A 12,818-nucleotide genomic window follows, 5' to 3' on the forward strand; every position below is an offset into this window, starting at 1 on the left:
GCTGTGCCATGTGTTTGTGAAGGAGTTGTTTAGTTTCCCCAAACGACAGGTCTGTGCATTCCTCACTACATTCAACTGCATATACTACAATGCTATGCTTATGTCTGGGTGTTTTGTCACACTAAATGAGTAAGAAAGACTTCCATTCAGTCATTACTACACTGTGAGGCCATATGGAAAATAGTTTGGGGGGCCCCTATATATAGATATATCTATATAGATATATCTATATATACAAACACATAGGAAAGGTGACATTGGTAAGGATGAGATTTCGGCTCAGGTCGCTTCAACTCGGTCCCACAGGAGTCAACCAACCGGAAGTGTAGTTGTGTGTAGTCAAATGTAAAATGCCGTTACCAGAGCAGACAGACAGTGGTATATCCAGCTGGAGTATGAGAACCTGACACAGGAAAGGGCTCCGAACCAAGTGTCTGAATACACATGCCGGTGGCAGTGTACGGTCTGTAACGGAGCACATACTGTAGCCTGCTCTCAACAGCAGACATTGGTGATGGATGAAAGAGCAGAGCTGGGGGGATAATGTGAACCAGAGGTCGGGGTTCAGGCAGCAGTGGAGCCGCTGTGTACCCACAGATATGTGCTGTGATTGTGACACCGAGGGAAATGTAAGGGTGGCTCCACCAGCTAACGTTAGCTAGCTAGTCAGCTAGCCGGTGAGTGCTGCAGCTCGGTGCAAGTCTCGTGTCCTTCCACGATGCAAGCAGCACCGTGTCGTTCACGCCGTCATGTGAGAGGTGAGTGACACCAGCTTCAGATGCGGTATCCATGTCTTTCTTCAGTACGGCTCTTGAATGGAAATCCCTTCACTTCTGCTCCTCGGCGCTAGCTAGCTAGCCAACCGTATGTTAGCAGTAGGGCTTAGCTTGCTATTAAAACGCTTCAATCCCCGGTGCTAGGATCTAGTTGTATAGATGACAAGACACTGGCTCTGATCATGCTGCTTTTAACACCCTGGGACATCCTGTGCTTTGACTTAGCTACCGGTAGTTTCGTGTCAGCTAGCAGGGTACCTTCAAAAAAGTACGTGAAGCGTAACAGCTGGGGATCATCTCAGCGGACCAGACACTTGCTGAGTGCACTGTGGACATTTGCATGAGCTGAAAGTAAACAGTATTTAGTGTTAGCGGACCAGAGGCGTCGCCTCTCAGCCCTCGCTTCCACAGTGCAGTCACGTGAAGCTGGACGGTACAGTGCCTCAGTCGGTCTGTGCCGCAGGCTCCTCGGTGAGATCCTACCAGTCAGCTCCACGTTGTCTGGCGGAGGGAGGAGGGGGTCAAGAAGAATAGAGTTTCAGCTGGTACAGTTTGTAAGAAGAGCAACAGTTCCCCTTTCCGGTTCGCTATCAGCTCCATTGGTCTGCTCGGCATTATTGACTCCAGGGTTGAAGGGCAGACCAGGCATATCTGTAGGCTGATCCCAGTTCAGGTATGGTTAGTTTTATTCTTTATATTTCATTGCTTTGGAGTTCACTTCTTGTTCAAGCATAATTTCTTTAGACGTCTGGTTTTCTTCTGTCCCTGACACTTGCATGCTCACTTTAAGAAGTTAGGATGGGACCATGTCCATTTTCTTTCCCTCAGAAATTATACTTTTGTACATCAGATGATCGTTTGTTGCCCAACTTTATTGTGTCTGCACGTAGTTTTTGTGTTTTTTTTTTTTAAAAGTTGAAGTCAGTACCTTGGATTTTCATTATGCCACAGTGTTCATGTTGCTGCTGTCTTGTCAAGATCATTTCTCTCTATAAACTTTTCAAAACAGATCAGTAGCAATTACACTCAGTTATCAGTTTACATTCCATGGCATTCGCCAGACGCTTTTATCCAAAGCGACCTACAATTAGTTTATTCAGTACTCACTGAAGAGCATTGCAGCTTTATAGCACAGTCCTGCAAGAAATCCCATTTCTTCTCTAAAAAATAGCGATAAAAATGTCCACAGTCTTGTATTTGCAATGTGACTGTAAATTATGTCATTATAAATCTATTTAAAGTTAGTTTAAGCTGTAAAGATTCCACTTTTTCCCCCCAGCTGCATGAGTCATGTGACAGTGTTGGTCCTCATATGACAGTTGAGAACTGTTTTTTAAAAAAGAACAAACGTTGAGAAAGATTATGTGAAATTACCAGGGACCTTCAAAGTTGTGCATTAGGTGACTGAGTCTTAACAGGTCTGATCATCTAAACTTTAGAGTTTGGCAAATCATCTAAGCTAATCTGTAAAAGCTTTACTGTCTTGACAAGGCTACAATGCTGCATGCTAACTTAGTGCAACACTGAAGTGTGATTATTTCCTTGGTCTCTCTTGTATAATGTTGTTGTGGTCTTGATCTGGATTGCATTTGGAACATGTGACCTTTCTGTATACTTCTGTAAACTGATGGAGAAAGATATCAGGGCAGTGAAGCACAGTCCAGGATCCAATACTAATCAGAGCATCTGTTACCTGTAGCCAAACGTCCATCCTTACAAGATTATTGTCAGCCTATATTTATCAGCACTAATTGGTTTAGGCTTTTCTAATTCCGAGGAGCTCCTCTAGACGAATCAGTGGGACACCCTTCACTCACTCACTCACTTCTTTCATCACTGCATCAATTATTTTTTTTTTTTTTAGTCTAAGATATTTGTATTCTTTGAGTTTTTTCAGTTTTGCATCTGTTACATGTCAGAAACATTATCAAACTTGCTGACTTGTTTGCATCTGGGCATTTTCCTGTTGTATTCTAACATGGACTTTCTCATGACGTGGGGGCTGGCAGGAAAAAGGTCAGGAAATTGTCCAGAGCAACTGACTCTGATATTTGTATTCTCACATACTGCCTTTCAGGAAAATGTCCTAAGTTCAGTGCCGGTCTGAATGCATTTTAGGTAAATCAGATTTTAACATTTGTGTCTCTGAAATGCCTTTTGTGTTCTTAAATACAATGATTTCACTTTGAATGTTTTCTTGGGTTTCGTGCAGTTTGACTCCTTCGCTCTTCAACAACTAGCCGAATGAGAATGTACAGGAGGTACTATTGCTCACTGAGGGATTAGTGATGAAGCCAGAGTTAGTATAAACTGTAGAATCTGTAGGGAGCAGATAGCAAGTCTTTGAATATCTTGTCCAGCTTTGATGCTGGTTATGTGATGCCCACTACAGTTTCAGTTACGGTGGATTTTATAGTTTTGAACTGATGACAGATATGAATTGGACATAACCACCAAGTTGGCCCGAGTTTGTTCTAGTCTGGGACAGTAGGCTTTCAGAGTTGGGAGAAGCTATCACACTGCATGCAGTGTTTAAGGACCCTTATTGTCCGCCTTGCTTTATTCCTCTGCACATCTAAACGTCTGACACCTTTGTGGACATTAGTTGCTCGGTAAGCCTCTCTTGGCGTCTCAGATAAAGTGACTGTTAAGGATTGTGAACTTCCATCATGTCATGTATCTACATTTTGGAGTATCCAAATATTTAGTCTGTCTGATAAAATGATGCTGTTTTGGATTTGATTGATTGATTTTGCTCAAACGTGACACATACTCCTTTTTATGTTACGGTTCGTAAGCCAGCTACAGGAGGTCTGATCAATCCCTCCTATTTTATTTAAATCAAATTAAATATTATATAGTAGCTTGCTGGACTAAAATGAGTAGTAGATTTGTGTGGTTGTCAACCCGGCCTTTATGGAAAGCCCTGTAAGATGAGAGATTGTTGCATTATGCTGTTTCAAATTCATGTGTACTTTTGGTAGTAGTATTGGTTGAAATGTTGGGATTACACTAACAATATGAAACTTAGCTTCTGGTACAATGCGAAAATGTATTTAATTGTTGAGCTGTAAACATCTAGAGACAATTTTAGTCATTGAAGCCAGTGGTAAATGTTTACTTAACACAAGAAGCTGCACAAGTTCACAGAATATGCAGTGTCAGCTTGTAAGGCTTTATTATTGAAAGTTAAAATGAGCTGCATGCATTCTGCTGATCACTTGTTTTCATGCTCTATTTTCAGGATAATGGCTGAAGGATAACAACCAAGGAGTCACATTCCCTCAACCCATAGCGACCCCACTTCCCCCTTTTCACTTTCGCAACCCCCCCTTGCTGAACTTGTTTGAGGGCTGTCTCTGCTCATTGCCTTGTCTCCTTGGGATTTCATGGAATTCATGAATTCCACAGCAGAATCATGTGAATTCATCTCAATCTGGAGAGTCCCCACCTTAACACCCTCCTGGACAAAAGAGAGGATGATTCTAAATTTTGAAATAATTGCAATGTGACTCGAAATCAAATTCCTACCCATCTGAGATTGCTGCCTTTGTCTGTACATTTCTCACTCTGGTTCCATCAATTGTTCCCTATTTGCAGCCTTTTCATATCCCTTTTCTTGTGACATTGGGCCATGGTTCGCAAGAAAGGTTCTCTAATACTATGCGGTGCTTTCCTGTTTGTTGCCTGGAATGCTTTGCTTCTACTTTATCTTTGGGGTCGCCCTCCCATCGGCCGCCCCGGAGAAGGTGGAGGAGCCGAACCGGGAGGAAAGGAGGAGTGGGGTGTGGGCAGAGGGAAAGGAGGCCAGATCAATCTAGCTGGAGAGGTGATCCGGCTGGCGGAGGAAGTCGAAATCCAACTTGAGACGCAGAAAAAGCTACTGAAGCAGATTGAAAGTCACAGGGCTGTGTGGGCTCGGCAGAAGGATGTTGGTAAGAGACAAACAGTTGATACAAAAGAAGTCAAAGAAGAGGTTGTCCACCAGCCATCAAAGCCTCCACTTCCTGTCAAGGACAGTGTAGATGACAGGACCCAAACTGACGTACAACTTACACAGAAGCCTGTTCATACAGTAGCCCCAAACCTTAAGTTAGAACAGCACCAAGCCACTGAAATAAAGGAAGATGTTGCTGAGAATAATAATTTGCCAACTTCTGTTGCCAGCCCACAGGTTGTCATTCCCATTCTAGTTATTGCTTGTGACAGGGTAACAGTTAAACGGAGCCTCGATAGACTGATACAGTACCGCCCTTCTCCACAACTATATCCAATTATTGTCAGCCAGGACTGTGGCCACGCCGAGACTGCTCGTGTGATTGGCTCATATGGAGATCAAGTGACGCACATAAGCCAGCCAGACCTGTCGGACATCAGAGTCCGGCCAGAACACAGGAAGTTCCAGGGCTACTACAAAATTGCCAGACATTATCGCTGGGCACTCAACCAAGTGTTCAACACCTTTTCCCAGTCTACTGTGGTTGTAGTGGAGGATGACCTGGAGGTGAGTGCTCTCAGACCTTTTCCTTTCTGATGTAACCATGAATTACTTTGCTCGCAGACATATACACAGAGACACACATACACAGCAACACAATTCAGCTGAAGTCTCTGACCCGCTACAGTTAATACTTTTCTTAAATGAGTGAAATCTTTGTTCATAGCTTCATGTATTCATTCCTTAGTTCAGCCAGTCCTGACTCCACTCGCCCTCTTCCTCTCTCTCTCTCTCTTTGCTTCTAAAACGCGACGGATGCAAAAATACAAAAAACAAATATCTCCCAGAGAAAAAGCGGTGTCATACACGTAGAAGTCACAGACGAAGATGTCAAGAGAGTTTGTGGTGATGAGAGCTGACGTCGGTGTCGGGGTGCTGTAAACAAAATCACGTGATCTACGCAGCGGCGTTAATAGGTCACTTCCTGCCTCTGCCTGCTGCTCCTGGCTGCTCCACCTCTCACCTGAAAAATGCGGAGGATTTGATGCCTTTGTGAACGCGTCTCAGTAGAGAACCTCCCGCTGTGTTGTCCATGTGTTAAAGAAAGACTCTGGGTAAACTCCGTAGCCAATTCTCAATGTAGAACTATTCCTTTAATCTAGTCCCACATCAACAGATTTGACTGGTCAAACTAAAACTGCCCTCTAATGATACAGATCAGTATAATAGATCTCAATGAAACAAGCTCTTGACTTAAATGCCCAGAAGTATCTAAGTAACTTAGTAAGTTGGTACACATATTTTTACCCCTAGTGACTATAATAATTATGGTTACACTGAATGAAAGAGTCAAACAAAAACCCTGTGTATTTATGGATTTACCATCTAATCAAGTGTGTATTCTGCTCATTCTCCATGCATTCATTTGTGCACATTTACACATATACTAGCTTTGACTGTTAGCTGTTTGATCTCCAACAAAACTGAAACAATGAAGGAAACTTCTGAGGGTTGAAACTAGGCTCCCATTGGTGGGTGTGACAGGTTTTAGGTAGTTGGCCTTTTCACGGTAAAAGTGTTATTACATTTGGCTTACTTTAAGATGTGGGTTAATAGTGACTGGAGCTGTTACATTGAAGAGATTTCTCAAAATGTGCAGCAGCAGCTTTTTCAGCACTGTCTGGCTGCCTGTCAAAACCATTATACAGCATGTATATCATATATTTAACTGCAGAGGGTTGTGTGTGTGGTTCAGAGCAATAACTGCTACTTGGGAGAGGGAGCAAATATCAGGTACCGATCAGATGAACAGCTGTTATCCCACCCGATTTCAATTTATTATTTGATTATATGTGCTACCACTGAACAGAGCAGCCAGTGAAACTGCAAAAGTCCTCCTGCTGCTTGATGTTGTTTAAAAAACATCAGAGTGAAAATATGGCTGGTTAAAAAGTGCTTCAGCAGCAGGAAATGACTTACAGGAAATTCAGTAATTCTGACTACAACCAAGAGCTCGAGGGAGAAACTTTGCCCCATAAACAGCAATTATTTTGTCAGTGAGTGGGGAAAAATCTGGGTTTACTTGCGTAACTGTTCTGCACTGGTTTCCTTTTTTCCTTACCAACAACTCAGAGACCAACTCCCTCTGTTTGGCTAATCTCTCGAGAGATAAAAGTTCATTTCAACCAGGGACATTGCAACAGTGTCTTAAACCCCTACTCCACTAGGTTACCCCACATATTGTAAAGAGAGAATTTAGATTATATGGATAGAAGGTTTCCATTTCCCCTCTAAACGTCCTACAGTTTTCTACAATACATAATGCATCAGTATTACCAATCTAATAATTTTATATACAATAATCTTATCAGTCACTGGGACATTTTAATTTTTATACTTCAGTTCATTTAGTGTTCGTTTTTTTACTCGTAACAGAACACTTTTATAATAATTACTGCTCTTTAGTTACTGTTGAAACTGAGCAGTCATCAACGTCAGAGCCATCAACAATTTTTGTTCCAAGTCAAAATGTCCTCTGTGTGCAATCTGATTCATTTGGAAAACATAAAGAACGCAGAGTGCTTTGATACTAGAAAATATATTAATATTCAGGTCAGGTTATCTATTTAGACAGTAAAACAATAGTTCTGATAGAGATAGATTGAGAGAGAGTTGAATGGAGTGCTTGGTTACTGGACAACCCGCTTAAAAAAGTGCAGTGATACATCCCAGCCCCTTCCATCGGCAGTCTCGTCAAATTTACACCCATGTGAACATGTACTGACTGACAACTGCTGGAGGACGACTTTTCTGTGACTACCTCACTAACCTCTGGCTATCGTCGCTGCTTCAGCGGTGTATTTCTCTTACGGCTTAAGACTCTGGTAATGCGTAGAGAGACCACAGGCAGGGTGTTCACAGAGAGGCCGGTCGGTTAGTGACAGACAGGTATTCTGACCAATCATTTAATTCGGACCGAAAGACAGACGACTTTATTGATTGATGGCTATTGGGACGTGAAGAGAAGTTCAACAAATAAAAGTGTTTCAGAAACAAATGACCAACCCTGTTTTTAAATGGCACTATTGTGGTTGTCTGTCTCGCAAGTCTTTGTGTTGCTGTTCTGAATGCACTGCATGACGGACGGTAGTCAAACAACGTCACTTTCATTGACTGAAAATGTAAAGAAGTTCAAGGTGTAGAGCAGACAAAATATTCCTGTTTGGAAATACTTTGGATCAGGGCGGCCCCGACCCAAAGATTTGTCTAATTAACTAGTCAACTTCTCATCACATGTTTATTATTTTAATGACATCCTTTTAATAATATCAATATGGGTTTTAGGGCTGAGAAAGAATTGAGACACAGAGGGCGTCACTGGTCCAACATGTTATTTGCACACATGCTCCAACAAGCATTTTACAGTTTGCATACATCTATTTTTATTCGCAAATTTGAATGAAATGGTGACACTGTTGAGCCCTGTTTTTATTATTACTTAAAGAAATAATAGCCAAAACTATGAAAATAGTCAAATATACACATATAAAAGTGTAATTATTATTTGAAGGACTACAGGCTGTGTGGTAAGCAGAGTCAAATTAATTTAGATTTACAATTAAGATAATTGTAAGCTTTAATTTAAGAGTTGAATTTAAGAATGCCCTCTATACACATTATTTTCTCTCATTGATTGCACTGTACTCAAGAAGCAGCATCTCACCACTGTACATCTCTCTTCTCTCTTCAGGTGGCACCGGATTTCTTTGAGTATTTCCAAGCTCTGTACCCAATTTTACGGGATGACCCCTCCCTGTGGTGTGTTTCTGCCTGGAACGATAACGGTAGAGACGCCTTGGTGGATCCATCCAAGGCTGATCTCCTCCATAGAACAGACTTTTTCCCCGGGCTTGGCTGGATGCTGCTGAAGAACATGTGGGACGAACTCGAACCCAAATGGCCCTTGGCCTTCTGGGATGACTGGATGCGTCAACCAGAGCAGCGCAAGGACCGCTCCTGCATCCGCCCAGAAATCTCACGGACTATCACCTTTGGCCGTAAAGGCGTGAGTTTAGGTCAATTCTTTGACCAGTACCTTCGTTATATTAAGCTAAATACTCAATTTGTGCCTTTTACCAAACAGGATTTGTCTTATTTGTTAAAAGAGAAGTATGATGAAAAGTTTATCAAAGAGATTTACAGTGCACCACTGGTGAAAATTGAAGAACTGCAACAAGGGGGCAGCTTAAGAGACCCTGGACCATACAGAGTGCAGTACTCCAGCCGTGACAGTTTTAAAGTCTTTGCTCGAAATCTGGGGGTGATGGATGACTTGAAATCTGGAGTCCCCCGTACAGGTTACAGAGGAGTAGTCAGTTTCCTGTACCGAGGCCGAAGGGTGCTCCTGGCTCCACCAGAGGGATGGATGAAGTATGACATCAGCTGGAGCTGAAAGTCTTATTCAATACAATGTGAATAAAGGTTGAAGAGGGGAGAGAGCCTTACTCAGAGGAACTCTCTGAGACCAAAGAATATCAGCTGACGCAGTAGTTCATGAAGGGACTGAAGCACCACAGCTGGGGCTGCACATCAGTGGAGCTGCAAGATCAAGTGTTGACCCAGGCCCCTTTGTCAGGGAAGGTTCTAAAATAGGGTGCTCATTCAGGATCAGTAGGTCCAGGGCCACACAGACCTCACATGGAGTTCAAACTTGTAGGAAAAGTCCACCCTTAAACACTGTTTCAAAAGAGCTATTGGCAATGTGCCTTGCTTTATAGGCCCACTTCGTTTTATGTATTTTTATTTCTGTGAAAATTGGCCAAATGTAGAGTTAACATCACATTGTTGCTGTTTGCAGCAGCTGTAAATGAAGGGTGTTGCAGAAAAGTCTTTGAATCATAAACAAGGAGAGCGTGTTTAAAAGTCAGTGATATTCTCCACACACTAGAGGACACAACTTTGGGGAAAAAAACAATTGTGTAACGTTTTTGAAAGTTGTTGAATTTGACCCAACTATCTACGTCATGTTATTGGTTTAAGTCTATAAAACTAATCAGAAACAGAGTTGTGTGCAAAGGAAATGAAAAACTTCTACCAGGTTTTATGTGGTAAACAAAGGCCATATCCACTGCTCAACTGAGTCATTATAGCCCTGATGGTTATCATTAAAGGAGACAGGCTTCCTCATTAATGCTACATTGAAGAAATTGTAATTGAAGCAGACAAGAACTTCCCAAAGTGCAATAACTTGGCTCCAGCATGAACAAGCTGCAAAATGCTGTCCATTCTGTATCACTGTCAAACTCACTGTGCAGCTCATAAAATCTGTCAGGAAGGATGTCTGCTCAGCAGATTCTAAGAAAACAAAGATGGGGACGAACAAGGTCAGATTGAAGCAAAATATTCAGTACAAGGATTTGGTCTGACCAAGAAGGGTCTCCTCTATTGAAGTCAGTACAAACCCTACATTATCTTTTTCACTAACTGAGTGCTAAGAACTGCAGGAAGAATACCAAATTTGTTTCTGTACTTTTGCTGTAAGCGCCAAAAGCACTGCCAGGACGACATCTTGAGCCATCTTTGACTGTACGTGATTTGTATTGACTGTAATTATAGAGACCTTTCATAGTTTAAGTAAACCATGGTTTTGTTGCTTTACAGCTGCCTGTTGTCATTTCCCCTACCTTACAGATTGTTTAGAAGATGACCTACCATCAGGTGAGAGCATACAACAACCTGTAAGTGCTCAGTGGCTTGAGATGTCTGAGTTCCAGGAGATATTAACTGGACTGTGATGTGTGATATGGTCCTGAATCAGGGCTACACCTACAGTGGCATAACTAGAGGAGACCTTTGGAGCTATTGGTAGGAAGTAATACATTGAAGTAAATGAAGATGCCAGAGAGCAAGAAGAAAATCTGAATGACACTCCATAATAAAATGGTCCTGATGATTTTTGCTACAGGACAAGTAAAAGATGTTTAACAGTGTGGGAGCATCAAGGAAGGAGTTTTTCTAGAATTGTCTGCGCTGCTGTTCTCAGGCTACGTCCACATTAATATTATTTGGTTTTAAAAGACTCATGAGTGTTTCAGCCTCTAAAATAAACACCTTTCAAAACTGGCCCTGTTTTGATTCGAAAACTCCAGGCTCCTGTGTTTTAGTCTGATGGGGCTAGAACAGACATTTTGAAACAATGATTTGCTTCTTGATTGGATCTTAAACTTGAATTGACTACCAGCAGTAATGGAAATTATTGCTTACGCCGTCATTCCAAGAAAAGCAAAATTGTTGCTTTCACTATACTAAATAGTTGCTTTAAAACTAATATGCATTAGTATGGATGTTGCCTTAGATCAGTTAGTGAACATGGCTGGGAAAGCAGTGTGATGACAACATTAAATCAAAGGAGACCGATGATCTTATTGTATTAAGGCCTTGGTATGCTTCAAGTCAAGTTGAACAGTTGACATTTATATAGAAAGGTAAAAGTGTTACTACCATTTTCTTTTTTTTGAAGGACCCCACTCGAGGGCAGGTGAAAAATGCTGTGTCTTTGTAGTCTTGACCCAATTATTTGTACAAATGAATATGACAACATCAAATATACAGTCTCTTTTTAGAAAGTGACAATAGCTGTGTGAAGAAAGCTTGGGGGGGGGCGGTTTCACACATCCCTATTCCTTTCCAGTCACTGTGTAACATGGGTCTGATTGATTCTCGTCAGTTTCAGAAAGTTGCAGAAATTATCAAACACAGCTCCTTCAATTCTGCTGTGAAAGGTTTGCAGACACCACTAGATGACCCGATCAACATTTAGTTTGAAGCATACTGAGGCTTTCAGGTTCATCTTTTCATATTTGGATGAAGGTCTTTGGATTTCTTTTTATGTCTTTTATGTTTATGAGCAGCCCAGTTTAAATTCCATAACTGTTGGTTGAAGAGAAATGTTTTGCTGGAGGAAATACAATATTTATTCTTAAGCTCCTTTTTTAATTTCAGAAGGTTATGGAACCACAACTCTGTTTGGATGGATAAACCTGGTGTCTAAATATGTTGAAGGAAATATGTTAATATGAAGGAAGAAACTATAATGGGAAGGCTGTTTTAAAATGATTTAACTATTAAGAACTTGAAGTTCTGACAAGTTTGCCAAGCTGCAAATAAGATTCAGACATCACTGAGTCAGACATTTGATTGATGATCACCCTGAAGCCCTGATGTGGGGCAAGTTCTAAGTACATGACATCCAAACCATGGTTTGGTCAGATTAGGTTTGTTGAAAAACCAATGATTGTTTGATTTGTAATTGTTTCTGCAACAAGAAGGCCGAGAAATGATTATCACTGTACTGTAATTAGCTTTGGGAGGTTATCAACAAGATTGATTGAGTCCCATGTCTGTATGGTGATGTGTAAAACCACTGCCTGATGTGTTTATAACTTTAACACAGTATAAATAAAATCAACTATTTTGATATTTGTCCACATGTTAAAGGAGTCACTCTTTCATTGACAGAAGTAATTAAGCTGTGAAATCTTCATGTCATATTCAACTTTGTCTGTTGAAAACAATAGATCATCACAGCAACCTCGTGTGTGTGTGTGTGTGTGTGTGTGCGTGTGCGTGTGTGTGTGCGTGCGGAAATAACGTATATAATAATGTATTCTCACTAAATTTGGCGGTAATATTACTTGGTGTAGGGTATCAGATGGTTAACTCCTGCAACTCATCGGTTGGATGTGGGGGGACCACACATACATGTTGTGTTGAGTGAAAGTTTATGCTAAATTCTGCCAGCTGATTATTGATGTCTGACCACGTCTCTGATGTACACTTGGATGACGTCACAGGAGCAGTATGGAGGTTTTTATATTTACTTTTACTCACGTTTGAAGAATTGATCGATATGTACTTCAATTGTATTGGATTTGGCTGCAGCGCTGTTTACTGTTTGCAACATTTGATACATTACATAAAATAAATTAGATTAAATCTAATCTTTTTTTTGTGTGTGTGGATTAAATCAAACTGGAATTCAGGAAATGCATTACTCTTTTTAATCAAAACTCCATATTAAAACAACACTTACTTTTACTAAGTGA

At 41.2% G+C, this 12,818-nt stretch overlaps 1 protein-coding gene across 2 annotated transcripts; it reads left to right on the plus strand.

Moving 5' to 3' along the window:
• The first annotated feature begins 253 nt into the window (after positions 1–253).
• On the plus strand, positions 254–12,197 carry mgat1b (alpha-1,3-mannosyl-glycoprotein 2-beta-N-acetylglucosaminyltransferase b). 2 transcript variants are annotated; one of them, XM_034601192.1, is made up of 3 exons: positions 254–758; positions 4,021–5,280; positions 8,465–12,197. In XM_034601192.1, exons 2-3 carry the CDS (start codon positions 4,411–4,413, stop codon positions 9,164–9,166), a joined length of 1,572 nt encoding a protein of 523 aa, XP_034457083.1. In that variant the 5' UTR covers positions 254–758; positions 4,021–4,410; the 3' UTR covers positions 9,167–12,197. The 2 variants fall into 2 exon arrangements, with proteins under 2 accessions (XP_034457083.1, XP_034457084.1); XM_034601193.1 differs by lacking the exon at positions 254–758 and adding an exon at positions 774–1,449.
• Positions 12,198–12,818: the final 621 nt, after the last annotated feature.

This window comes from Hippoglossus hippoglossus, chromosome 11, assembly GCF_009819705.1.
Source record: "Hippoglossus hippoglossus isolate fHipHip1 chromosome 11, fHipHip1.pri, whole genome shotgun sequence".
Lineage (NCBI taxonomy): Eukaryota > Metazoa > Chordata > Actinopteri > Pleuronectiformes > Pleuronectidae > Hippoglossus > Hippoglossus hippoglossus.